This window comes from Psittacula echo (genome assembly GCF_963264785.1).
Source record: "Psittacula echo genome assembly, chromosome: 5".
Classification (NCBI taxonomy): domain Eukaryota; kingdom Metazoa; phylum Chordata; class Aves; order Psittaciformes; family Psittacidae; genus Psittacula; species Psittacula echo.
In genome coordinates, this window is record NC_137739.1 from 8,866,375 (window position 1) to 8,894,107 (window position 27,733).

A 27,733-nucleotide genomic window follows, 5' to 3' on the forward strand; every position below is an offset into this window, starting at 1 on the left:
TCTTAGCGCTCCTTTGATTTCTTTCTCAGTAACCACACAGATGAAGACACATCAGTTTTTCCTTCTGCCATTATTGCTTCTCAGAGGCTTCCTGGCAGCAGACAGCATAAGCCCAAATGAAACAAAGCCAAAGAAAGCCGAACTCCTCAAAATAAAAAGGGAGAACAATGCCCTCTTGCTGAAAAAGAGCAACTTTGGGCAATGAAGGAAACTAAGTACCTGCTGGTGGAGTTCTGCGAGTATCAGTTTCTGCTGTCTCTCACACTGATGGCTGTGCAGAGCATGACGGATGCTGTGGCACTTTAGTATGCTTGCTTTACCATTGCTCTGTCCCCAAGCAGTCCTTGTTTCTTTTGTTTTTCTCCATGTCTCTATTTCTGACCATAAGTACATTTTTATTCCCTTTTGGGGTGGGTAAATACCAGTCTGCTACGTAAGATGGATACTGTGAGTAAGATGGGTCCGCACATACAATACTGAGTTGGCATTCTCTGCTTCCACTGCCTGATTTTGCAAGTATGTGTTTCACAGCAGTGATGGGTATTAAAAAAAAAAAATCAGAGAAGGCTTTTCTCCCTCTTATATTTTCATTAGTGCTTTGTGTAAGGGTTTTGCTGGGTGGCGCGTCTCCTCTGTGAGAGAGGGCTTCAGGGAGTGTCTTTTCCAATATTCTGGTGTCTCTAATTGCGGTATTGTTGGACTCTTCACCTGAAATTAGCACTTGACAAGGTGAAGGCCAGTTTTTTGGTTTTTCTATTAAGTTCATGTTCATTCCTCATGGGGAAGAAAGTAGTGAGTGCTTTCAAGTAACTGACTTTGTTAGAAGATCTGAACTTCACAGAAAGTGTATCACAAAAGCAAAAGCCAAAAGGTACATTCTCATGATGTTACCCATGTAAAAGCTCAGACACTGCATAATTCTGTCTTCACAAACATGGAGCTGTATTTCCCAGCAGTTTGCTGGTAGGAGAAACTCTTCATGTGCATAAGAGAGCAAAAACTTTGTCTCCATTACTTCACCTTGACATTGCTTCACTGTGCCATACTCATTGAGCTCAGTGCATGCATCCACACAGCCTTAAATTATACCAACACCTTGCAAAGCAGCACACCTTTGGAGACAGGCATCAAAGCAGGCACAAGCTAAAAACCCCAATCTATTTCATATTTGGAAGGGATATTTGAAATTAAGGCAATATCCCAACTTTGCAGAAGTGCACATAAATTGTTCTTTTGCCTCACTATCAAACCTGGATGATGATGATAATAAATAGCAGTAGCAGTGTAGGTGAATCTGAACTGAAAACACTTGTATTTTTCCAACAACAAAACCTAAATATACAATAACAGATTAACTAAACTAAAAATGTGCTTGGAACATACCAAACATTTCATTAATCCTGAAATAATGTTATAAAACTTCAAATATTTTGAAAACTTTCAGAACAGTCCATCAGAAATTTCTATAAAACTTAATGGTTAAGACTTTCGAACACCTTTGAAAGTGTTGACAGTTAGCAAGATTTTATTTTTCAGTTGTGGAGGTCTATTTGCCAAATCCAGTCTGCACCTGTGAACTGTTCTGATCCCTCAGAAGATGCATTATTTTGGTGAAAAAATAATCTAGCAGAAAAACCTCAGTCAAGCTCCATTCTCAGCTATGTAAGAGCTGATTCAAAGCACAGAACCTAAACATACAGATCAGAGAAGAGTTTGCAGCCAAAGCTCCTTAGTACTGGCAGAGCTGATCAACAATGAGATACTGCAACACACTCCATGATTTCAACCTAACACTGAATGGAAAGATATGAAAATTTTCATGAAGAGATGAAGAAAGTATTGTTCAGAATACATTAACCCAGGGACTTGGGCACTCAAAGGATGCAGGAGATCTAAATCAGGATTTCTTCCCCCTTCTTCAGAACAGAATTTTGGACTTCTCTCATATCCCATTATCCTCAAAAGTGGCTTTCATCAGAAGGGAAGCAGAAACACTCTTCCGTTCCATGCATCTTCTAAAAAAGTCAGTGATGAAACACTGCTCCTCAACTTTACTTTGCTCTAGTGATTCTCACTGCCTTCTGGTTTGGACTCAAGGTCAAGAGCTTACTGAAAACTCATGGATTGCCTTTCCCCCATAAACCATAAAGGCATCTACAGATTCTGTAGAGAATTAGAGAATCACTCATGAAAGTGATGAGCTCCACAGCTCACACACATTATCTGGAAATCACTGACCTCAATCTCAATAGCTCTCTTTGGAGATATCCCACTAAACAGCCTCTGAGGCAGTGAAAAACTATCCTGCAGTACGGCATTGCCCCAGGTTGTAGGAAACCCGGGTCCGCAATGCTGAGTCAGATGGTTCATTTCCTGTAATCATTTGCACTGTCACAACAGAAAGAGACTAAAGACAGGACACACACACGCACCTGCACAGAGAAACCATAAAGCCCTAATATTTTATGTCCTACTCCTTAAAACAGGCTACATAAACAGTCTGTGTGAATATGGAACTGTTAAGGGAATTTACATAATGAGAGACAAAGCAATATTCCCCAGAGACACAGGAAGTCTGTGGGCCTGTCAGGAATTAGCTTCAGAAATCCAGAATGAATGGAGTACCTGAGACTGTTCTCTTCTTGACCAATTCTCAATCACAAAGACACAGTCAGAGAATGGGAAGGAATCCCATGTTTCCCAGAAAGCGGGATTGATACAGCGCTGTACCAATACGGGGAAATGATTCAGCACTCTAGGATCTGCCCCAGGCCTATCTTTTATGTGAAAATCCCAACGCTTTCCCTGTTGCGTACCATTATGTACTTACCAATCCCACAATATTCATCAGGTGAGGCTTGCTTTGATGTCTTCTGCCCAGTGACTCACAAGTCCTCCTAATGTCCTTCAGTTTCACTCTCACAGAGTCCCAGATCTGCCTTCTTTCAGGCAAGGTTCACTACAAAAATGTACGCTGACTTTCTGCCAAGCAGCATGAGGCTACCCTCAGAGTCTGAGCAAAGTCCACTGGGCAGGTACCCAGCATGGAAACAAAGTAGTGACCCAGAAATCTGCACTCTTCTGTCAACTTTTGTTGAAGAACTGCATTCAACAAAAGAGTAGCTGAAGGGGCAGCATAAAGACGGTGAGCAAAAAGAGGTTCCAGCTTCACTTTTTTTTTTGGGAAGGCACAGGGAACAATGTCTGAAACCAATGCAAGCAGCACACAGCTATGTGCCTACCCTCCTATACAGATGCAAGTCCTCCTGCCTACCCAACTGAGTTATATGTCCTGCATGTTCTAGGAGGACCTAATCTAAATGCTCAACTGGAAACTGTCGTCTGCTGCAGTTTGTGGCATCTCCCTATCCATTTTAAACTGATCTAAATATCGCAGAAATGCCTATCAGCACAGGGAAGATAGAGCACTTGCCCCCAGCAGAAGGTAGATACTACATCAGTGTTGCCTGCATTGGAGAGTTTTATGCTTTACACTATACATTAGATAAATATAAGTCCCTATGTTAACTTTCATTGCAGAATACTGATGCTTTCAAAAAACCTAACAAACTCCAAAATCCCAAGCACTTCACAAATGTCTTCATCACAAGGAAAATAAGCTTTGTACACTTAAACCCACAAATGCTAAAAGCACTGCTGCACACCACTGCAAACTGTAACTAGCTGAAGTCATGCATTACTCTGATTTTCCCAGGGCAGCAACTATCAGAACACAGTGAGGCACATCTTCTGTTTTGTTTCTCTTCAGAAGCCTTTTGTAAACCCTTCCTATTTTCTGTTGTCAGAATGGTTTTCACAGGACTCTGCAATTGTCTCATATTTCTCCATGGAAGAACAGTCCTCAGATCTCCCAAACAGTACGGTGAATACCATTCATGCTTAAGGTTTTCCCAGGCCAGAGAGGCAGAAATATCCCACAATACGCTCCAGCCCAGGGATAAAATACAGTGCATCAGCCCACATCAGCAACAGACCATACTGTGACTGAGAGGAGACATGTTAAATGTAACCAAATTCACTGTTTCTGCATAGAAACAAGTATTACGCTGTTATTCATTTTCACTGGCAATATAATGGATTTAAACACTATAGATATCATAGGCAGAGATAAAGATGATAATTTATCGGGAAGGCTAATGATGCCTAGGGTGGCTCTGGCATGTCCACTCATGGCAATATTTAAAGCCAGATTAGTCAAATAGCTGTCAAGATTGGTTTAGGTATCATTTCTTGCTTTTTTTTAGGCCAGACAAACAACCTCTCCAAGCCCCTTACAGCTCTAGTTCTACAAGCCTTTAACCTGGTTAATAGCATATTTTGGGAAACAAAATGGGTGCAGAGCACATGCTAAAGCCACCTTCTCCTGCCTGAAGAGAAGAATTCAGGAAAAGGCCTAGATCTCAGCAAATGTTTGACTCCCCAGATCTCTGAGAATGCCTGCTCTTGTCCTTTCCAGTGAAGTTTTCAGTCCCTAGATAAACATCGGGATAACCTAGGGACAAACACAAGCAGGGCAGAACTCATGCTGCTGTTCTGTGTGCTAAGGACACTCTCATTTATGAAAAAGCAATGTTTACCTTTTCTAGCAAAACATTTATACACCCAGTGAGGCACCGGGTCAGCCATAAGATTCCTGCAGCCCATGACTAACAATTTGCGCTGAGATAATGACATTTAATCAGTAAGATATGGGTTACTCATAAAGACAAACATCTCCTGTTCAAGGCACAAAAGCTGAAGGTGATGTTATTGAAAAAAAAACACCAAACCACCAATAAATTGCTCCTTATGTATAGATATGGAGGATTTCTAGAAAACAGGGTGGGGAACACGACTGATCTTAAATCAGTTGTATAGATCAGATGATCAGCTCACTTACAAAGCCAACATCCAAAGCATACTCATTCCTGTGCTAAGAGTTGATTTCAGCATACAATGGTCTCCTTAACACAGGAGATGAATGCAAACAGTTCAAAACCACCCAGAACAGCTATTTCTTATAACTAAGCTTACTGTAAGAATGTATTGCAGCGTGAAAAACAGTGGAACATGGGTAACTCACACCTGTAGGTTTTCTCAGGAATCTGTGTCAGTCTTGTAGAAATAAATTTTCTTAAAAGAGTCACTTAAATTGTTCACAAAGTATACATGCAAAAAAGAGCAGGACAGTGGAAATGTATGTCCAGACAGGTACAAGAGTCACTAGGTTATGTTCTACTTACCTACAGCTACAGCACAGACTTCCTGATTAACATGGGTCCCTTCTGTAGGTATGTCTTACACATGCTTATTTTATTGAATGCTTTGAATAAGGATTCAAGCTGTAGAATAATCTTTGATGTTTGCATAGCAGATGATCTCAAGTGAACTATAAATGTAAGTCTAAAAGTACAGAGGTCAGCAGAGGAGAGAATGGGAGAATTCAAGGTCACACAAGAAAGTTCTCAACTGCAACAAGATTAACATCCCTCCAACTCTGGTATGTTAAACATAAATCCATTCTTCATCTCAGGAGTCTGCTACAGAGAAAATTACAGATCTGTACAGCAATTAGCTAAAGGAAGAACTTACCATGCTTTCATGTATGCTCACTTCAAAAATGCTTTAAACACATAAACACATTTATGTTATCAACAAAAATTTTCTCTATCCACATTTCAATATATTTTAGTTCAGTAAAGTGCATTGAAAAAGAAGAATCAACTTACTCGGGCTATTGATGTGCACAAGAGAAAAAGTCTCTCCAAGTACAGGATTCCTGGTTTTCTTCCCACTTTTGCCATATCCATTTGGTGTGGCTTCCGGCAGAATATACTCTGCCTCTCTAAAATAGAGATGATAACATGCAATGATACTCACCTTGTTCTTGATCCTTACACAGTCACACTGTAAATTCTTCAGAGAAGTAGGACTGGTTTCTCACAAAACATTTTACAGTGCCCAGAACAAAACGGCTAGCAGCTTCAGCTGTGAAAATCAGCAGTTTTGACAATCTGATTCAAAATCTGTATTCCCTTTCAGTTTGTCAGGCTTCGCTTCCAATGTACATAGGATTTTGTGTTAACCTGGTTCACTGGTTGTCCATATAAAACAAAAGCAACAAAATATTCTTTACTATAGCTCATGAAATGGAAAACGTGTGAATCTTCCCACACCCAACACGCTTGCTTTGTGGAATGAGAGTGCATGTAAGATTTGTTCAGCATGACCTTTAGAGAGAAGCATTCTTAGAACAGTTTCTAAAATAAGGGAAACTTTAGTTGTCAGGGAAGGTGCTGAAAACGTGACATTCTTCAGTGCGGGGCCTTCTCCTCACAAAGACAACATGCCAATACTGTCAGAGCAAAGCGGCTGCAGAAATGGTGCTACAGCTTCCCCCTACAAGTGATTTAAAAAGGTGACCAGTTGGAGCTTAACTGTTATCAAAAAGAAAGAGTAGAAATTCAAGAAGACAACTCACAGGTGCTTTTAACTCTCCTAGTTCTGTGGTTCCTTTTAATTCTTCCCATATTTGAGACAAAGAGCCTGAGCTGTTCTCAGACAACTTATTTTCAGGACCTTCTGTACCCATGACCAAATGGTGGAAGTCTGTTAAAATGCTCCATTAGGGGTTTGCATGTGTTTTGAAAAGGATACCTCACAAAACAGCAGTGACACAGGGTGGGAGGGAGTTCAGTGATACTTTCAAAAGGCAGGTCAAAAACACTATCTAGGAAAAAAGATTTAAAATCTCAGCAAACCCATGTCCCACCACCATGCACATTTCCCTCATGACCTTCCCACCACCTCTGTTACCTCTCATCTCTGTCAGCCCTTGTATTCTGCTGGTGCTCAGCTCTCCTTAAGTCGAGCTCTGCGATGCTGTGTTAGCCTCAGCAGCTGCTTCCTCACCCCAATGCCTGAAGCAATCAGTGTCAATAAAAATCTAAACCAGAGGAAGTGAAACAAAACTCAAGAAAAGGCTTCAAATAACAGGAGTGATGATTTCCTGCAACATTGAAGTGACTTGAAAAATAAAGCACCTGGGAGGCAAACAGAGAATGAGTGGAATGAAAAGGAATTGATGGAAAGCTGAAGAGGAGCCTAATCATTCACGAAAGGTGTGTAATGGATGTTGCCACATGCTTTTTAGGTAGTTAAGGAAAGAGTTTTTATCTGTCTGATGAATAAGGCTGTTCACTCACTGAACTTCAGTCTCAGAGTTGCCAGGTTAATGATACTCTGATTTCTACTGGTCTCTGACTGCAATGAATACTTTTTATGGGATGGAGTCATACACTTTCCCCAGCTCCAGCCAGGAGCTACTAACTTTGCCAACTCTCATTACCTAAGCATGCTAGTTACATTACTAGTTAGTTACCTGCAACTCTGCTTATTCAGGTCATTCAGTGGTAACAGATCATTCTTAAAGTATCTGTTCGTAACTGGAATATTTCAGAGAAAAATGGATCCTAAAAACACAGTTTGCCTTGGACAGATGCCTTAAGGATCATTTACTTTTTTAGAGAAGCACCTTTGATTCATCACTGTGGTATCTGAGTGCCTCCTGAATAGACACTAAGTTTTGTTCTACCAGCAGGAACCCTCTTTGGCACATAAGCAGCTGGAGCAGCTGTTCCAGTGCTAGGGTTTCTGTGAGCCTAAGTCAAGATGGGTTTATATGTGACAGAATTTATAGGGCCTATGACGTTAATGTTTTGAGAAAATAACATTATTTAATGCTACTCTTCCCACTCCTTGCTGTAGCAGTTAGGTGGAAAAAGATGATTGATGCCTGGGATTCAGAGCAAGGATAATGATGAATAATGCAAGAAGTGTAACTCAGCACTGAGTTAGATTAGTGGTTTTATCTTTCGTTTATCCGAACTCCTACAGAAATGTTCCTTCACTTTTTGGGCAATATCTTCCCCAGGTAGGCTGTACAGAAGTGCAATTGTAATTTTGTGGAAGAACAAAAGCGAGATAACTCTGTTAGATTTATGCTTTGACACACAGGTGTCAAAGCAAAGTGTGTGTGCTTGTCTAAGTATGTATCTAAATGTGTGTATACACACACAGAGGAACACACATAAATGTATGAAACTAACATTAATTGGATGTTTTTCATCTGTTCCTATTTGAAAAGTATATTGATGATACATACTCTTCTGTGCAGAATCTAAAGAAAAAAGTTTTGCTCTTTATAACAAAACAAATTCAACAAGACAGGCTATCTAAATTTTAATCAAAAGACAAGCCGAATTTATTTTCTTGCCAACCCAAGTTGCAAAACTGTGAAGCTCTAGACCTCCACCTCTTACGTGACTTTGAATACAGAGCAGCTGATGTGTGACTAGTTTCTTTCTCTTATCCTTTTTTCACATTAATATAACTTACAGCTCCAGGGCTAAGACTAGGATGACCCTTCTCCTTCCTCTAAACTCACAACTGCATTCTATCATCTGAGCTCCAGAAGGGCTGGCACATAGCATAACATGAAGAAATACTTCTCCAAGTCTCTAAAAGACTGTACTTTGTTGCTCTCCTTCCCCCACTGCCATCTCTTATCTGGAAAAGTAGTTTCTGCATCACAAAGGTTTGTCTTAGTGAAGTGCTTACAAAAATGGTATCTAATCAGAGTTCTAATGTGAGTAATAACTAACTCTGCTCTTGACCTCCCTTTGATTCATACCCAGTATTGTCAGACAAACTACTTTTTAATTCCATGTCATTTCTTCCCAACAGAAGAGTACTGAAATCTTACTTGCTGGTCACTGTGACTGGTCCAAGGATATGCAGAGTGGCCAACAATTACCATCAATACAAAGAAGTAAAAACTAAATACAACTTTTCCTTTGAGTCATAAAAAACCTTACTCAACCTCTTATTCAATCAGCTGTTGTAGCTTATTCGAGCTACAATGTGACAGAAAAGTCTCTACTAGGAAGCTTCGCTTGCGTGACCCATTTGCTTTTGGTTGACCCTTTCCAGATGTTTCTTTATTCCAATCATCTCAGAATTTTTCTGAAGAATTTGCTGAAGCTGTAGAACAGCTTCAAACAGCAGCTCTAAGAATCCAATTTGGTAAAATTGATGTCACATACCAACCTGATTTGAGAAAAGAATTTAATATTCAAGAGTTTCCTACTGTGGAATTTTTTGTGGATGGCAGCAGGGAAGATCCCATAGACTGCAAAGGTAGACTGCCTCATGCACTGATAAGATAATGATATGGAACAGCAGGATGTACCTATCTATTATGCTGCTGAGAAGAAAAATATAGATACTCAGAGAATACGCAAGGTAGAGAACTGGTTTTGCCCATGATTTAAAATACACAATTACATCTGTACCAGTGCAATAACTTTGATTTTTATTAATCTTCCAGGTGTTTAGTTCGCTCAGCCAAATTAATTGCTGGTGTGATTCCACCAAGTACAGAGAATCTCCGCAAGAAGATGACTTACTCCCATTTACACAGTGAACATAAATAAATGAGTTATGCCAAACAAGAATTTGGTCCCAAACCTGCTCCATTTGCTCTTCTAGTTCACAGTTCTACTGCACCTATGGCAGTAGGCTGGAGCAATACTCTTGTGCATCTGACAATGAATCATGAATTCACTAGGTTCTTTAATATACTTCCTAAGTCCCTAGGTATACTTCCTACATTAATGTACTTTCTACATATACTTCCTAAGCCAAGGAAAATCATTTTGCAATTTAGCCATCAGAGGGAGCTCATACGTGGCTCAGAAAACCCATGAAATTATTTGAAGTCTTTTATAAAAAGTTATTAAGCAAAGACAATAGGACTGAGCAATCCTGGGAAATCCAGGCCTTATGGAGACTTTTTCTTTCACTAAAAGTATATACAAGAAAGATTTTTTTTATTATTTTTCCCTAAACTAATGAATTTTTTCAGGGTTGACAAAAATGGCAGGACTTGGCCAAGCATCTGTCAGTGTGCTCTGAGCAGATACAGTTGAATCACAAGTTTAATATAGCCAACAAAAAAAGGAACCTTGAGTTTGCCTCCTGAGCCTGTACACAACCAAGTACCCTGATTTCTTTAACTGCTGAGCCCCCTGTGGCTGCTGCTGCTGCAAGTTGATCTTCAGTATTTTTAGTAACTTGCTCCTCATTGCTATTGAATTTCTTACCAAGTTCCTACCACTTGTGCAAACAGCAGCTTCTGCACAAATGCCACAAAGGCGTGATTTGCCACACTAAACTTTTATTAGAGGTGCTGCCACATGAGAGTGAAAGCACCTACCTTCAGTCTTTGATTGTATCTATAGCATTGACAAGAAAATCTCTTTTAAACCGGTAAACCAATTTGACAGGTTCACTAGTGTGAACCAGTGAACACAGAGTATCAGTCACCCTTCAGCAGAGAGCTGCTATTTAAAACACACCATCAAGATATTAGGAAACTGGATTCTGCTCTGTGATTTGTACAAGATAGCATCAACCATTCAGACGTACCACCAATAATGTCTTAAACTACCCTTTGTTGGCTGGTAAATGCTTATGTACAACAACTAGTAAAATCTGACCTATGGCATATGACTTTTAAACCACTGCTCATTGGCAACTGAAAACATGCAGTGACTGCCCAGTGACTTCTCATATAGAGCTTGGTATATACTTCATACCACAAAAAAAAAAAACAACCCAACCCTGCAGACTGCACTTAAATCAAGAAATTAACTCAAATATTTTATGGCAGAGGGAGGTTTTAAATGGTTGTCCTGCAATGGACAGAGTGTGAAAGCCACACCCTATGCTTTGTAAAATCATCATTTACAACTCCAAAGCCAGAATCTGGCCAATAGAAACAAGTTACACAGGCTGTTTAAAGGAACTCAATAGAAAGATTAACCACATGAAAAATATACTGAGGGGCTGTACCACTGACAAGCTGCAAGACCTCAAATCTTCATGTGAGATAGCAGAAGTCAAGCACTATGTGGCCACTAGATACTGCTGTGTGCTTTGCTCTGGAGCCTATTCACCCCAGAGCAGATGTCTGCCAGCTTCACCTTAAAAAAATACTGTTTTAAGCTAGTTGCAGTGCAGCCTGCTGCAAAATGACTTGATGGCAGTAAAATGGTCTGACTCAATTTTGATCTTGTCATAATGCTAAAATGCACAGTACCAGGACTCACATCTTTGATAATCCACTTGTACTGTACATCTTGACTCTAGCACTTTTCACAGCATACAGACTTTTTCTTTTTCTTACATATAACTTTCATTAACTCTTTGCTGGACTCAGCTCTAATCCAACAAGGATGTCATACTCACAGAAATAAAAGGGCTACTTTACAGCTGAGATTTTATTCTCCCGAGACTAAACTTACGGCTCCAATTCCTCTGAAAACATGATAGCTACAAACTTTAAAAGAGATTCAAGATTCCTAAAACTCCTGAAAGCTTGAAGAGAACTTACCAGATAAACAGACTATCATCTCTGGTAGCAGTAATTTGGAACAATCCAGAATTACAGGACAACTTTGGCACCTCAGCTTTGTTTCTTGTGTCTAAACCGAACAGTGAAGCTGCAGCACCCCAGAGGAATTTTAATGTCTCTAAGCCTATCAGATCCCTTCTGCAGCACCGAAGGAACAATTCTGACACCTAATTTAATTGAAGAGACAGTTCAATAAAATCTGCAATTGGTTTGAAGTCATTTTGGATTAAACCTCAGGTCAATAGCTCTTTATAGCTGACTGTGATTTTGGGACACAGGAAATCTTGCTGAACTGGTTCTCTACTTGTCTAAATTTCCTCATCTCTATTCTCCATATGTGATTAAGCAGCTAATTGGACATACAGTCATTTACAGAGGTCCCAGAAAACGGAGCACTGATCTACCATTAATATTCTACAGTCAGCAATAGTTTAAACAATGACTAGAACTGAGCTTGAATTGTGATGCCCCAGGCCCACCTTGAATCACTTTGATCCCAGTCCTAAGAAGCCCAAGTCCATTTGTATTCACCATCCTTCTGCAACCCACTACCTCTATCCTGATTGCACAGATATTTTTGTCATTCATTTTAATGGTCATTTTAACAGTCTTTACTTTCCACAGGAGTCATGCAAGCCTCAGCTTTTATTACATGGGTGAAAAGAAGAACAGGACCTAGCACAGTTTTAATCAACTCTACTGATGAGGCTGAAGCCATCATAAATGCTGATGATTTGGCAGTGACTGGCTTTTTTAAGGTAATTCACTGGAAAACTCAAAAGGCTGGTTTGTTTCAACTTTGAGATATACTGCTTGCTATTGTCACTAAATCCCACACATCAAGAAGACCTAGAACTTGCCTGATACCTCCAGGCTCTCAGTTTTCTCTGCATTTTCTACTTGTTTTTATCTTTTTCACACTTCTAAATAAGCAGCACAGGCAGAGATAAGAACATCTTGCACCACAGCACTTTTCCCAAGCACAGAGACTTACCACTCTGAGACCAGCTTCTGAGGACATGATGTGACAGCAGTGTTTGCACATCCCTGGTCACAGCAGATTTTCCTGTACCCTCAGAGAAAGAGCTTCTGCCAAACCATCCCAAATTTGGTGGCTGGTGGGAAGAGGGCAGAACTACTGATCTACCTATCCTTACTTAATCTTTTTCTTTGGAAAGACTCAACCCATTGTTGATGTGGATTATGCTGCTACTGGAGCCTCCAAATGCATAAAGTTGTAATCCTTGCCCAGAGTTGTAACTGAACTAAAAATCTAGGGTTACCTGATCACTGCATTTCTATTCAAACCCAGTGTAAAATCATAGGCATGAACAGTTGCAGGCTGTTCTAGTGAAGGACTGTTCCCTTCCTGCTTAAGTCCATAAAAAAAAAAAAAGCAGTAAATATTGTCTAACATACTGGATACCTTTTCTTCCTCTTCCCATTTGATGATTTAAACAACTTCAGTAAAACTCGGGGGGGGCAGAGACAGCTCCATAAATATCAGGCTAACTGTGCATTATAGTTCCTGCCAGCTAAGAAATCTGCATCGATAGGAAGTCATAAAATATTTTACTGTGTATGATCCAACTCATATAGTCCTTTCTCAAGCAAATTCCTATTAATTTCCATAGCAGAATAAAGTTCTTAAGATTTGGGGCTGAATGATACAGAACAACAATTAAGTAGTGCAAAATAAATTTTAGCTGTCAAGGCATGAAGTCAGAAGGGAGTAAAATAGGAATATTTTTTTCTTGCTTTTCAATTTGTCCTTGAAATCTTTCATATTTGAAACATTCAATCAAGGATTTTCTATAACTAAAGAGACTTTTATTGTGGTATCTCTCTGCCTAGTTAAAAGCACAGTGTCTGGACTTATACCTCAGCTGACAAGGTCTCAAGTGTGCTGGTTACAGTGGATAGTCCAAGTCTTAAGGATGTGGAAAACAGGATTCATTACCAAAATGCCCCATAGTAACAGAGCTAGTGAACATGTAGAGCATAATAGGACAAACTGTGAAAATGCTCAGACTGCCCAGAATTTTGCTTTGCAGCAATCTGCTTGAAGCCATTTATGAAGGAAGGCAGTTTCCCAGTGCTGGGGCAGGTTGAGAAGCCCTTGCTATTGCAGTGATACTGGTGAGCTCCCAGAACCATGCTGGTAGCAGATACTGCCTGCAGATGTGTTTGACTTGATTCCATGATTTCACTCTGAGGCTGAAATGACAATAGATGAGCATGAGTTAGGTCATGTCAGAAATTTAATGGGTGGAAGCCAACAAAATAGCATCCAAGTAAATAAAGAGCTGTATTTGGCCTTCTATTAGTCACAGATTGTGCACAAATGTGAGTGCCAGGATGTGCTGGGAGGACTCAGCATATAAATTACTATTCATCTAGCATGAAATAATTGTCTGATCAAATCAAATCTGGAAGCGCTGTTGCCTTTCATCATGCTTATTTACTATTAGTCTGAGGGTGGACAGCACAGTGACTATTTGACATATGTAGGAGCCAAGGTCCCTGCCTTGAAGAGCACTCAGTCAAAGCACCAAACACATCAGTCAGGTCCTCTCTCAAGCAGAGAGCCCTCCTCTCTAATCCATCACATCCTGTCGGTTGTACAGACAAGCTGCAGCAGGGGAGCTGTTGTTGGCATGATCTTCCCCCATCTGCAGAAGTCTTTGCAGAGTGTGGAAATGCCAGGGGAGTGCTGGGCAGATGAGGTTAGTGCAAGGACACAGGGAACCATACACCATCTATATTGACCCAGGCCAGCCAGCACTTGCTGGAAAGGTGAAGGCACTAGCAGTGTCATAGCATTCCTAGGATCTCCTCTGTTGTAAAGATCTCCCCTTGGAGGTAATCATGGCAAGTTATACTCACATCACAATTACACTCTCCTCTCTACCTAACAAGCCTTTAGCAGCCTGCCTCACTAATAGCTCTCACTTCTACACATCCTAGCAGGATGCAGGACACAGTCTTAATACATATTCTTTCTGGGACTAGGAACTTCACAGTGTCAGAGTGGAAGTTTTCTGTGAGATGGCTAGAGATGTGCCAGCGATGTCTTTTGGGATGACAGCCAGTGAGGATGTCTGTGCTAATTACGGCATCCAAAAGAACACCCTTGTTGTGTTTCAGAAGGCACGAGTATAAAAGCCTAGGAGGCAAGGTACAGTAGCTGCCATAGCAGCTTTAGGTTATAGAAAGGCAGTTTGGGAATTTTTCAGGTTAAATAATTCCTAGTTGAAATTCAAAAAGCTCATCACAAAAAATATCACATGTACAGACAAGAGTGACATGTAGAAGCAAACAGCAACCTTTGGACAACTGATGTCTTCCAACATGGTTGCCTATATTCAGGATCCTAATTTATACTTAGGCATCTTGATAAAATACCTTTATTTTCCAACCCAAGTTCTGATCAACACATGCTGCCAGGTTCAGTGAGTTTTGCAGACATTCACCTCTTTTCCTTTGTGTTGATTTTGGCCAGGAATCTTCTTTTCTTTCAGTCCACAAAAGAGGTGTCCAACAACAAGAATAAAACTACACAGAAGTAGCACCAAAGTTTAGGCTATGAACTAGTCAGATCAAGGATATCCTGAGTGAGTGTATGTCACAGCGTATATGTAGAACAGATCTTTCAGTATGTTAAGATTACCAAGCAAATTAAAACTGTTAGCTGTGCCTTGAATTTTAGCTATAATCTTGTTCCATAATCTAGCTGTGACATTCATTTTACAAGTTATGGAATTTTAGTTACTGAGGATCATAAAACAGCAAAGCTGACAACAACATTTTAGAGTAAAGACAGTCTCTTTGCTGATGTATTCAATAAGGGCAACAACCTCACAAACTTCACTATTTGTCCAAGCAAAAACCTGTGCATAATGAAGCGCTGGAAGATGGCAGACAGAACAAACTGGATCTAATGAGGCTAATAAAAACCTTTACCCTGGATTTGGTCACTGAATATAATTTTGAGGTATGTGTATTTCATTGTATTAACAAAAGCCACAGGAGAAAGACAAGAAAGACAAGAACCCATGCAGAAAAAGACTTAGGGAGCTATTCTGCTCCTTAGCATTTGAGAATTTTGTTTGCTTATTTGACTAGGCTAGCCCTAACCACATCTAGAAACACCAGCAGAACTCGAGAAGCAGCTCTAGGTCTAATCCATGCCAAAGTATGCTTCCCTTTGGCAAGATGTTTCTTAGAAGAGAAGAGGAATGGCTGGCCAAACAGCGAACTTGCCTGAGTACACAAACACCCCCCTCCTGTGGAGCCAACACAAAGGCCTGAGCTGCTTCTGCAGTAACTACGTCGGGTTGGAGGTTGCAAGGTTTTCAGTTCTTCCACTCCCATGCAGCAAACAGGTCCTCTTGGCCAAGGCAAGGAAGAAAGAAGCCAGCAATAATAGCTGTTAGTGCAGATATGAAGGGAAAGACATGGAAATCATGGGAATACCTGCCTACTTGGGTGACATCCCACTGCCTTTGATCATGGTGGGGTGGCATGAGAGAAACGGCAACTCTATGCAGGGAAGGAGATGTAAGCTGCTGATGCCACCCAGAAATTAAGAAAGTATCCCAACCAGGTCCAGTTCCCACAGCTGCTGCAGCTGGGCCTTCCTAGGTAACAATGCTTTTTACTTCAAGCACATCTTTAGTGTTAATTCTTCAGTGTGTGTTACACAGGAGGTGAGACTGGCAGATCACAACAGTCCCTTCTGACTGTAAAAATCTATGAATAACAATGAGGTTTTCCCTGGAACAGAGAAAACACTCAGCAGCTGCTGATTTTTCTCACTTTATCTTCTTTAAAACAATGAAAAAACCCAACAGTTATGGAAATGATTTGGAACTGAGTCTTAAAAAGTAAAACTTGCAATAGCACGACTAAATGACACTGATACGCTGAGCCTCTGATTCACTGTTCTGCTTACAAAGAGTGGAACAGATGTTAAGTCTTTTGTTTCCCAGACATCTGTGAAGATTTTTGATGCCCCTGTTGAAAATCACATCCTGCTGTTCACCCCAATGAACTTGGAGATGTTCAGTGCAATTTATGAAAACCACAAGTCTGCTGCTGTGGAATTTATGGGGAAGGTTTGTAATGCTGAATTCCTGCTTTGCAAATATGAATGCCAAATGATCAATGGAAAAACACTCGCCAACGTTCCTGGTAAAAGTACACTGCTGTCAGTTCATCTTCTAAGTCTACCAAATCATTTTAAAACAGTATCAGCAACTATTCTTTAGATGTTAGGGGGACAAGCTGAAAAAGAACCTTCACTTGAAAACGATTCTTTAAAATGCAACAATCACACAAACCAACACTTAATTCCAGCTGCTCCCAACAAAATGGTTTCTGATATTGCAAATACGACTTTGCAGGAGCAACTTCCAACCAAAGATAGTTTTAGCAAGGTTGTGGCAATTTCTGCCACCATCACATTGGTAAAGACATTGGATTACAGGCGTTTCAGCTCTTTTGTCCTATTAAGATTTATTAGGTGGAGCAATAAAAGTTTTGAGGGATAATTTGGAAGCATTACTAGAACATGTGATAGCAAACCACTGCAAATGACAGAGGGAAAAGCTTTGCTCCTTTTGGCTGCTTTACCACTTGTTATTAACTAGGATCAAGCTATGATGGAAGTCCACAGAACTGCTGGTTGTTGGACTGAGACCAAACAACTTACAACTCCTTGTTCTACACAATTTCTTGCATTTAATGTCTGATCCTAACCCACCGTCAAGCTCCACAGGCCACTTCTCTAAAATGGCTAAACCAAAGCTGGAAGACTCAACCAGATGCACGATTCTTTCTTATTAGATAATGTTTGTCTTGGTGGATACTAATGAACCACGGAAAGGACAAGTTTTTGAGTACTTTCGCATCAGAGAGGTTGATGTTCCTGCCTTGAGAATCCTAAATCTGACAAGTGAGGCAATGTACAAAATGCTTGCAGATGAGGAGATTGTGAAGAACTTGAAGGAAGTCTGCCAGAGCTACCTAAATGGAAAAGCAAAGGTATGTCCATTACTATCAGACATCCCTTTACTACCCCAGCTAAAACACTGGCAAATTTGCAAAACATCCTTTTTTAAATGATAACAATGTGCTGTTCTGATCATCATTTTAGTAACTTACTCTCCTTCCAAACCATTCATCTACAGTTGCTGACAAAGCTTTCTTCTGTATTTAACAACTGATGTGGACTACAAATTTCCCTAGCCCTCCTATGTAAAAACTGGATAAATCATTTATCGAACAATGTTCTAGTTGATTTCAGCTGATGTACTTTAGTGGTTTAAAACCTCAAACTCCCTATGTCTTGATCTTGCCAATACTATAATTGAGCTATTTAATTCCCTTAGTTGGGAAGAGATGCAAACAACGACTGCAACAGATTCTGAGGATTTGGAGAAGTCCAACAAATAGAAAACTGAGCTTCAGAGTGGAGTAAGATTTGGTATTTGTTGTAAGCGAACTCAGAGTGATTTTGCACCAGGAGAATCATTCCCAATGGTAAACGCAGTATTTGTTATCATAATGAAGCATCATTCTCCACACTCACAAGAAAAATACATTAAAATGTTTTGTTTATTCAGTGCTCTTCAGGGTGATTTACTTTTGTTTCCAACATGAGGAGAAAAGATGAAATGGTCTACCTGACAGCAGACAGAATTTAAGAGATTAGAGTAGTAGATCCTGATTTCAATGTTGGAGGGGGGGCAGAAGGACAGAAGAGGTGGGGATGTTATCTCTTCTCCACCAAGATTTACTTGAGTGACAAACTCCCGGCAGGGAACAGCTTCCATGGGGAACGTGTGCCTTCCTACTACTGTGCTGGTGTGTAAAAGAAAAGAAATTGCCAGCTAATATACTGCAAATTGTAGCAGTTCTGTGAGGACTGTCAGTGGTGGAAAAGGCAGAGATTTAAGCAGCAATGCACACTGTCTTGTGTGTTTTATATCACTTTTGAAAGCCAACACTAGGTAAGCTTTTCACTAGTCTAGTTTCTGAACACTGGGCAAAAAGAATTCAGTACAATGAATGCAAACGTGTTTCAAAGGGTCATTTTCAGACTGTGTACTATGGAGTCTGTATTCAAGAGAGGGATGAGTAATTCCAACTCCCAATTACACATGGATGCAAGACCTCAGCTCCCTGCTGAAGGGAGGGAAGGTACTAGCACACAAAGGCTGGCTACAAATATATAAAAAAATCCACATAGCAATAGTGCACATTAGGTAGAGAAATGTCCCACTGGTCTCACAGTAACTTGAGCTAGAGTACACTTCCTCAATGCTCCTTGCCCCTTCACAGAAGTGTTTCTGCTTAGCTAGATCTCTCCAGTGAGTAAATTCCAGAGGACTGGGACAAGATGCCTGTCAAAGTGCTTGTTGGGAAGAATTTTAACAGGATTGTCTTCGATAAGACCAGGACTGTGTTTGCTATGGTTTTTAAGTGTTATTGTTGTATTCAGGTTTTAAGTTGCTTTACCTTGATCAATCTAAAGTGAAAAAACAAAACCTCATGCTTACTTACCAAACTCATCTTCACACTTTACAGGAGCTGAGCTTAATGAATTTTCATTGTCTGATGAAAGCATTCAAGCAAAAATGTGTCCTATCTGTGGAAACACTGTGATACCTTTGCTGACTTAGGGCTGTACTGAATAACACTGGCTCCCTTAAATAAATATTTGTCAAGGCCATATCAAATGTCAGTGTTGAAAGACAAAATGACACTAGAGCATCATGTTGTACAACAGAACATTACAGGGTGCTGTACAGCATGAGTCGGTCTGTCTTCCAAGGACAGAGGGAGAGCTAAATGAGGTTGTCAGGTTATCATGCTCTAGGATTAAATCCCAGAGAGGAGTTGTGGTTTAACAAATTGTAACTCCTTTTTTCTTCTCTTCCTGCAAGGGAAGTGGCTTTCCTGCTTGACTCTTCCCAGCAAGAAATCAATGCCCTATCCCTGTACCAGACACCAGGGATTAGTTTGTGCCTTAATTACTTCAGTAGAGCAAACATACAGCATTGACAACGACAAGCAGCTGTACTACCTGGAATTCTAAAGTTCTTAAAGGTAGTATGTTCGTGCAATTCTCCTTGTTGGCTGCAGCCATTTAATTCATTCAAGTCATCTTTACATTGCAGTATCATGAATAGACTGATCTGGGCAAGAACTGAACCAAGTCTGCTGGAAATGAAAGGCTGATAAATGGGATAAATGGGATGTAGCATATTCAGGGAAGTTTAATTCCATCCAAATTGAGTATGAGCACTGTTCTCATGACTGAAAGACTGTGACCATGTTGTATGCTATTTAAGGGGATACTGTGTTCTTAGCAGTCTGCCTTTTTGTTAACCAGCATGCATGCAGTGCTCAGAGTCAAAACACTGCCATAGCTCAAACTCCTCCTTTTAATGTAAATATAGCATAGTTTATTAACATGGTTAATTTTAGTATGCAGAAAGCATTTTGTGCTTCTGGCAAGCATTTTACCATAGAAATGATGCAAGACTTACTTAGGTTGCATTGGTCATCTGACACATCCCTCCAGCAAAGTCATATAGCAAGGGTTGTGTGTTTGTTATAGTCATAAAAAACCTAAACAGAGCTAAAGCAGCACTGCTGTCAGAAATGCATTAGTGAACAAGCAGTAATCGCTACATGAAAACTCAATGAAATTCATGAAGGGGAATGATTTCAAGTAGAGATTGACCACAACTGAAATCTAAACTCCTGTTAAGTCTAAGGGCTAAATGTGTCCCAGCGATTGCACCACTACATGCTCTCTGCCAAACTCTATCCTTCTTTTAATTTTGCAGATGCCCTTGGTCCTATGACTGCAGAAAATTCCTGCCAATCTGGGATGAATTAGGAGAGCACTATGAAAGTCACACAGACATAATCATTACGAAGACAAATGTCACAGCAAACAACATCCTGTCCGTTGGATTAGCTCACTATCCACTCTTCAGACTCCTTCCTGCTGGACCAGACTACCAAGTGAGAAGATGTCAGGGAAGAACATGGAGACACTGAGGAGAGATGAGTGTGTGTGTGCCTGCATGTGCCTGTCATGGTGAGGAGTCCCTTAAGCGAGCAATCTTTGGTCCTTATCTACTCAACATTGGATTCATTGCTGTTAAGTACATGAATTAGAGGAGAAGTCTTTCTGTTGTCTTTTCCTATGTAGGAGGCTGTGGCAGAAGCCCATGCATCACTGACCAACTTGGACCTGCAAGTCATTACAATCTTACATTCTGCTATTGAACAACCTCCAATCTGCCTGTTGGGTTCCAGCAACAGTCTCAACTCAGAGTGAATTTACAGATACCTCCTCATCACTGCAGTGTCTTTCTACTTCAAACCATGAGTAGAGATGTACTGTTACAGAACTACCCTGCCATGGTTGTTTCCAGAGCAGGTATGACTATACTCTCTGAAATGCTGGTGCTACTCTTGATATCCTCTGTATTTTCACAAAATCCAAATCCCAAACTTTCTTCTATACACTTATGCCACTAATTTTACTTCATTCCAGCATCACAGCCTCAATTTGGAATAAATATTTGTTGCTAAGACCAATGATCTGTACAATATGCTACCTATCAGCTATAGCCATCAGCTATAAGCAGCTATGTTACACAATAATCAGAAAATGCTGCAAACAGAGGCAAGGAAAAATATTAAAGTTACATTCCTCCATCTACATAACCTAATTAAAAAGAAAACATCTCTGAAGAAAAAAAAAAATTCAATGCTAAGACACTGTTATAATGAAGACATTACTAAGCTTTTCATTTTTCTTCTAGTCCTAAACTTAAATTAAATTCTAAGACATTTGCCCATGTCCTCATTTAATCTTTGAGGGAGAGATTTTCCTCTCAGATGTGCATGCACAGCTCCTAATAAGTTGAACTGCACTCACACCGTGTTTAGTCTTTATGCAGGAAAGCACTCACACCGTGTTTAGTCTTTATGCAGGAAAGCAGGAACCCACTAAGTGCTCATAATAAATGTCACTTTGTCAAGAAATATCAGTAACAATTTTCATTAACTATTAAGGGATTGTTGCATATGTACAATACCACAAAATCAAAGAGTATTTGAAATCTCACATTCTTCCTTGTGGACCATGGTTTTTATACTAGTCCCCTCAACTTCAGGATCTTAAATTGGGCATGACTATCAGTGCAGAGATATCTGACTCTGGCCTTCCTTCTTTTGGCACTATACGAACAGCTGGCCACATCCACCTTTACTCACTACAGGCAAGCATAAATGATCTGAGACACACTCAAGCTGCTAACACACAGTCAATGCAGCAGTCATACCCCACCCAACCAGCAGTTATACTAGGAATTCTTCCACATGTATTTGTTCTTTTCTGGAAGGTAACCAAAGTCAGAGCACAGGATACAAATGTAATATCATAGCATTGTCCTGGGTTAAGAAGACTCTAGAAAGCACATCAAAATGCACATAAAGAAGTCTGAACCTGCTCCTGGTAAACAAAGAGAAATGCAGCTAACATGACCCAAAGCTGTTTTCTAGAACTGGATTAAGCTCTCTGGCCACCAGAGACATCCTTACACCTCCTTAGAGGCAAAGCCATGTGCAGAACACATTATTATGCAGTGTCTTCCAAGCCTCCCACCTGATGAGATCGTATTTGATCCTTTGATCTTAGTATCTGCTAGGTCTCCAGGCTATGAACTGTCTGTGGACTGTCACTCTTTAGTCTGTTTAAGAATAGGCTCAACTTTTCCTGAAGTTAATGACAAGTCACCCTCTCAATTTCAGTGGATGCAAAACTAGATGCACAACATTTTTAAATCAGGAGCCAGTCCAGGTTAACTGAAGTTCAGTGGAGTTGCATGAACGAAGATATCTAGATCTATAGTTGGGTGTTTAACCATGTGTCCAGTTTTCCAAAGTACTGAGTGTTTCTATGCTGAGGAATAGTTATAGCCAGAGCTCAAGGAACAAGAGAGAGAATCTGATGAATTACATGGAGGAGGGAGTGACCAGGCATCATCTGAGCTCCATCTGTGAAGCTGATGAACAACTCATCCACTGCATCATCCACTCCAAATGTAAGAGAAAAACATGCAGACAGATTTAAGATTATTCTATTTGTTTCTATGGATTAAGTGAGAAAAATAACATTTACATACTCTTATGCACAATCACTCTATTGAGAAGTGTTGACACACACCCTCAGTAATCAGTGCAGGGATCAGCTGCTTCTCTGGCTTTACAGGACATTCAGCTCTGAGAAACTGCTGTTTCAGCTGACACACTTCTTATTACAAGAGAACACCTTACTGAATGGAAACATTAAACCTGCGCATACTTCTAGTGAATTCAACAGAGAATGGAGGTGTTTTGTTAACAGTCCTTTGAACTCTCATCAAGTGTAAGACTAACTAGTGTAAAGTAGCACAGCACTATTCATCTCAGTGGGAATAAGTGAGCGTAACCCAAGTGAGAATAGTTATCTTCCTATTTCTAGATATACTCAGGTAACAGCAGACAATTCCCAGTGTCATGCACACGAGCGTCTACAATTTTTTTTTAGAAGGCTTGTGCAAGATCTTTTCATACTTCCAGAGAGCAAAGGTATTTGGGGGGTGGAGTGGTGCATCTTTAAAATACAGTATGGTGCTTAGACCTACCCAGACAATTTAAAGCTCTAAACTGAAAGTGCTTCTTCCATTAAAATTCCTCAGAAGCAAATCCTCAGTAAACCCCCAACTTAACATGAAGTGTAAGAAAATTAGTATCACTGCTCATCATCATCTTGCTCTTTCAAGCTGTGCAACAGCTGGTACTTCTGGATTGTGTATTTCCAAGCTTTTTCAGAAACTCTATTTCCATTAAAATCTTTAGCCAGCACTGAATATCATGGCTGGACACTTGAAAGACTGTTTTTCAAAACATCTTGGAAGTGCTTACTGTTAAACACAAAAAGACACTGGTGTCTGGTATTGGTATTATACAATAATGGTTATGGTTTTGATACAAATTCTTTCCTTCTGAGGGACATACATCTATTTCTTTTTCACACTTGAGTTTCAGATGACGTTGGAACCCACTGTGCCTCTGCCCTCACTTTCTAAACTAAGCACAAAAGTCTAGAGTTCGATCAGTCTAAGGAACTGAAATCCTGCATCTGATTATGGCATTATATCCAGCATTTTGTGTACAGAGTTAATACTTAACCTTAAAACTCTTTCTTTTTCTTTTTTACTAACCTTAAAACTTTTCATAGGAGGTGGCCTATGCTGGGGAGCACACCTTGGAGGCATTTTCTGAGTTCTTAGAAGAACAAAGCAAGACAAAAGCAGAAGCAGGAGAGAAGGTAAGGCATTTGATCCAGACACTGACTGTAATCCAAGGCATGTTCACACCTTGTATAGGCATGGCTGAACTGCCCATAGCACAGCCACATGTATGGGCTTCAGCCACCGCTCCTGTCAATGCTTGGGTGGCTCTTACCAGCTCTTAGCTGGTTCCAAGCTGACTAGCTTGCATGCTAGCTGCAGTCATGTATCACTGCCTGGCAGGCACACACCCACTCACATCCTTGTTTTCATCACACAAAAACTGATTCTCCCACTCTCATGTCATCACTGTATCACTATGTTAACACTCTGATACCAAGTACTGCATGGCAGAAAGGAATCTGCACTCTAACAGGTGTAAGCAAAACTTCATCAGGATTTTGGAGTGGTTGGAGTGGTTCAAACATCCACTGCCTGCCTCACCTTGCTACATTCAGTGCGGCTGCTCTTCTTCATACAGCAAGGGCACAACTGAGAGCAGATACTGTCCCCTCTCTTTGACAATCTGGTTATGATTATTGTCCAATTCCTCAACTCCTTCTCCTCCCCTGTAAATCAGAACAGATAAGCATTAGCTGTCCCAGATCAGCCTAGGATGTTCCTCAATCCCAGACACTTCACTGCAAAAAGACACATGTATGTGAACAGCATGATCAACCTCCACAAAGACAGCTCCAAGCAACAGAAAAAGCTTGACACATAAGATGGTGACACTGTCCATCCAGTATAAGAATCATGGCTCATTCTGCCTGGAAGTGAAGTAGATCTACAGGATAGCAAATGCTCTTTTCAACCAGCAGGGAAACAGTTCTGAGTTTGCAGACTTATTTCCACCAAAGGCTTTGATTTGCTCCCGAATTCACTGCTCAAACAGGTGGTTACAAATGCAGAGAGATGACAATACTAATACTGGGACACTTAAGTCTGCAGTGAAGGATGAGACATTGAGCTCTGCCCAGTCACTGCACAATTCCGTTTTCCAGTACTCAGCCTACATTTGGTGTTTGCCCCTGTTGCATGTTCTTTAATGATGTTTTTCAAGTCCTACACAGCCTTTTAGATACAACGTCCGAGCTGTGTACATTTTGTCATCTCTTCTTCATGCTTTATTTCATAGAATCACAGAATTTCATAGGATCTTCTTCATGCTTTATTTCATAGAATAGTTAGGGTTGGAAAGGACCTTAAGATCATCAAGTTCCAACCCCCCTGCCATGGGCAGGGACACCTCACACTAAACCATGCCACCCACGGCCTCATCCAACCTAGCCTTGAACACCGCCAAGGATGGAGCATTCACAACCTCCCTGGGCAACCCATTCCAGTGCCTCACCACCCTCACAGTAAAGAATTGCTTCCTTAGATCCAATCTAAACTTCCCCTGTTTAAGTTTGAACCCATTACCCCTTGTCCTGTCACTACAGTCCCTAATGAAGAGTCCATCCCCAGCATCCTTGTAGACCCCCTTCAGATACTGGAAGGCTGCTCTGAGGTCTCCATGCAGCCTTCTCTTCTCCAGGCTGAACAGCCCCAACTTTCTCAGCCTGTCTCCATATGGGAGGTGCTCCAGTCCCCTGATCATCCTCGTGGCTCTCCTCTGGACTTGTTCCAACAGTTCCATGTCCTTTTTATGTTGAGGACACCAGAACTGCACACAATACTCCAAGTGAGGTCTCACGAGAGCAGAGTAGAGGGGCAGGATCACCTCCTTCAACCTGCTGGTCACGCTCCTTTTGATGCAGCCCAGGATACAGTTGGCTTTCTGGGCTGCGAGCGCACACTGAAGCTGGCTCATGTTAAGTTTCTCATTGACAAACACCCCCAAGTCCTTCTCTGCAGGGCTGCTCTGAATCTCTTCTCTGCCCAACCTGCAGCTGTCTCTGGGATTGCTCCGACCCAGGTGTAGAACCTTGCACTTGGCATGGTTAAACTTCATAAGGTTGGCATCAGCCCACCTCACAAGTATGTCGAGGTCCCTCTGGATGGCATCCCTTCCCTCCGGCGTATCAACCGAACCACACAGCTTGGTGTCATCGGCAAACTTGCTGAGGGCGCACTCAATTCCACTGTCCATGTCACCAACAAAGATGTTGAACAAGACCGGTCCCAACACCGACCCCTGAGGGACACCACTCATTACTGGTCTCCAGATGGACATTGAGCCATTGACCACAACTCTTTGCGTGCAGCCATCCAGCCAGTTCTTTATCTACCGAGTGGTCCACCCATCAAGTTGATGTCTCTCCAATTTAGAGACAAGGGTGTCGTGTGGGACAGTGTCGAACGCTTTGCACAAGTCCAGGTAGATGACGTCAACTGCTCTGCCCCTGTCCACCAGTTCTGTAGCCCCATCATAGAAGGCCACCAAATTGGTCAGGCAGGATTTCCCCTTAGTGAAGCCATGCTGGCTGTCACCGAGCACCTTGTTTTTCATGTGCCTTAGCATGCCTTCCAGTAGAATCTGCTCCAAGAGTTTGCCAGGCACAGAGGTGAGACTGACTGGTCTGTAATTCCCCAGGTCATCCATTTTCCCCTTCTTGAAAATGGGGGTTATATTTCCCTTTTTCCAGTCATCGGGAACTTCACCTGACTGCCATGATTTTTCAAATATGAGGGCCAGTGGCTTAGCAACTTCATTTGCCAGCTCCTTCAGGACCCGCGGATGGATTTCATCAGGTCCCATGGACTTGCATACAAGGTTTTTAAGATGGTCTCGAACCAGATTCTCTCCTACAGTGGGCCTAGGGTCTTCATTCTCACACTCCCTGCGTCTGCCTTCCAAGACTTGGGTGGTGCAGTCAGAGCCTTTGCCAGTGAAGACCGAGGCAAAGAAGTCATTAAGAACCTCAGCCTTCTCCAAATCCTGGGTAGCCAGTTCACCCGATATCTTCCAAAGGGGGCCTACGTTGTCCCTAGTCTGTCTTTTATTCGCTATGTACCTACAGAATTCCTTCCTGTTATCCTTAACATCCCTAGCCAAGTTTAATTCTAACTGGGCCTTAGCTTTCCTAACCTGGTCCCTAGCTTCCCGGACAACATCCCTGTATTCTTCCCAGGCCGCCTGTCCCTACTTCCACCTTTTATAGGCCTCTTTTTTCCTTCGAATTTTCCTGAGCAGCTCCTTATCCATCCATGGAGGTCTCCTGGCCCTCCTGCTGCACTTCCTTCTAGTCAGGACACAACACTCCTGAGCTTGTAGCAGGTGATCCTTGAATATTAACCAACAGTCTTGGGCCCCCCTGCCCTCTAGGGCTGTACACCATGGAACCTTACTGAGCAGGTTCCTGAAGAGGCCAAAGTCTGCTCTCTTGAAGTCCAGGGCAGTGAGCTTGCTGCACACTCTTCTCACTGTCCTGAGGATCTCAAATTCGACCATCTCGTGCTCGCTGCATCCAAGGCTGCCCTGGAGCGTCACATTTCCAACGAACCCTTCCCTGTTGGTGAGCACGAGGTCAAGCATGGCACCTCCCCTTTCGGCTCCTCTATGACTTGCAGCAGGAAGTTGTCTTCCACACAATCAAGGAATCTCCTGGATTGCTTGTGCCGGGCCGTACCGTTGCTCCAACAGATATGAAAGAATAAGTTAAAAGGCTAGTTTAACACATTAACTTTAACACATTTTAGCAACAGCTGCACTACTTCTGACCTCATTAACAAGTCTTCAAGTTTCTTGGCTGGATAGATGAAAATCTGCATTTCATATGATCCTTTTTTTTTGGGGGGGGGGAGGGTGGGAGGGAAGTAAACAATTATTAGAGCAATTCTTTTTGCAATAAGCAGCTTAGCTCTTGCATTTCCTTTTATCAAAGGATCCTTTGGGAGGAATCAAAGAGGACTCAGCCAAAAAGAAACTGTAATAATGGAGAAAGTTTAG

At 41.3% G+C, this 27,733-nt stretch overlaps 1 protein-coding gene across 1 annotated transcript; it reads left to right on the top strand.

The window, feature by feature from the left end:
* Positions 1 to 40: 40 nt before the first annotated feature.
* On the top strand, positions 41 to 27,733 carry PDILT (protein disulfide isomerase like, testis expressed; the record flags this gene model as incomplete). Its single annotated transcript, XM_080618135.1, is given in 14 exon segments — positions 41 to 194; positions 197 to 235; positions 8,992 to 9,198; positions 12,101 to 12,234; positions 14,489 to 14,626; positions 15,360 to 15,470; positions 16,468 to 16,593; positions 17,324 to 17,521; positions 18,837 to 18,854; positions 18,858 to 18,961; positions 20,335 to 20,515; positions 23,787 to 23,876; positions 27,669 to 27,693; positions 27,696 to 27,733. Coding segments are annotated over 14 exon segments (1,563 nt in total).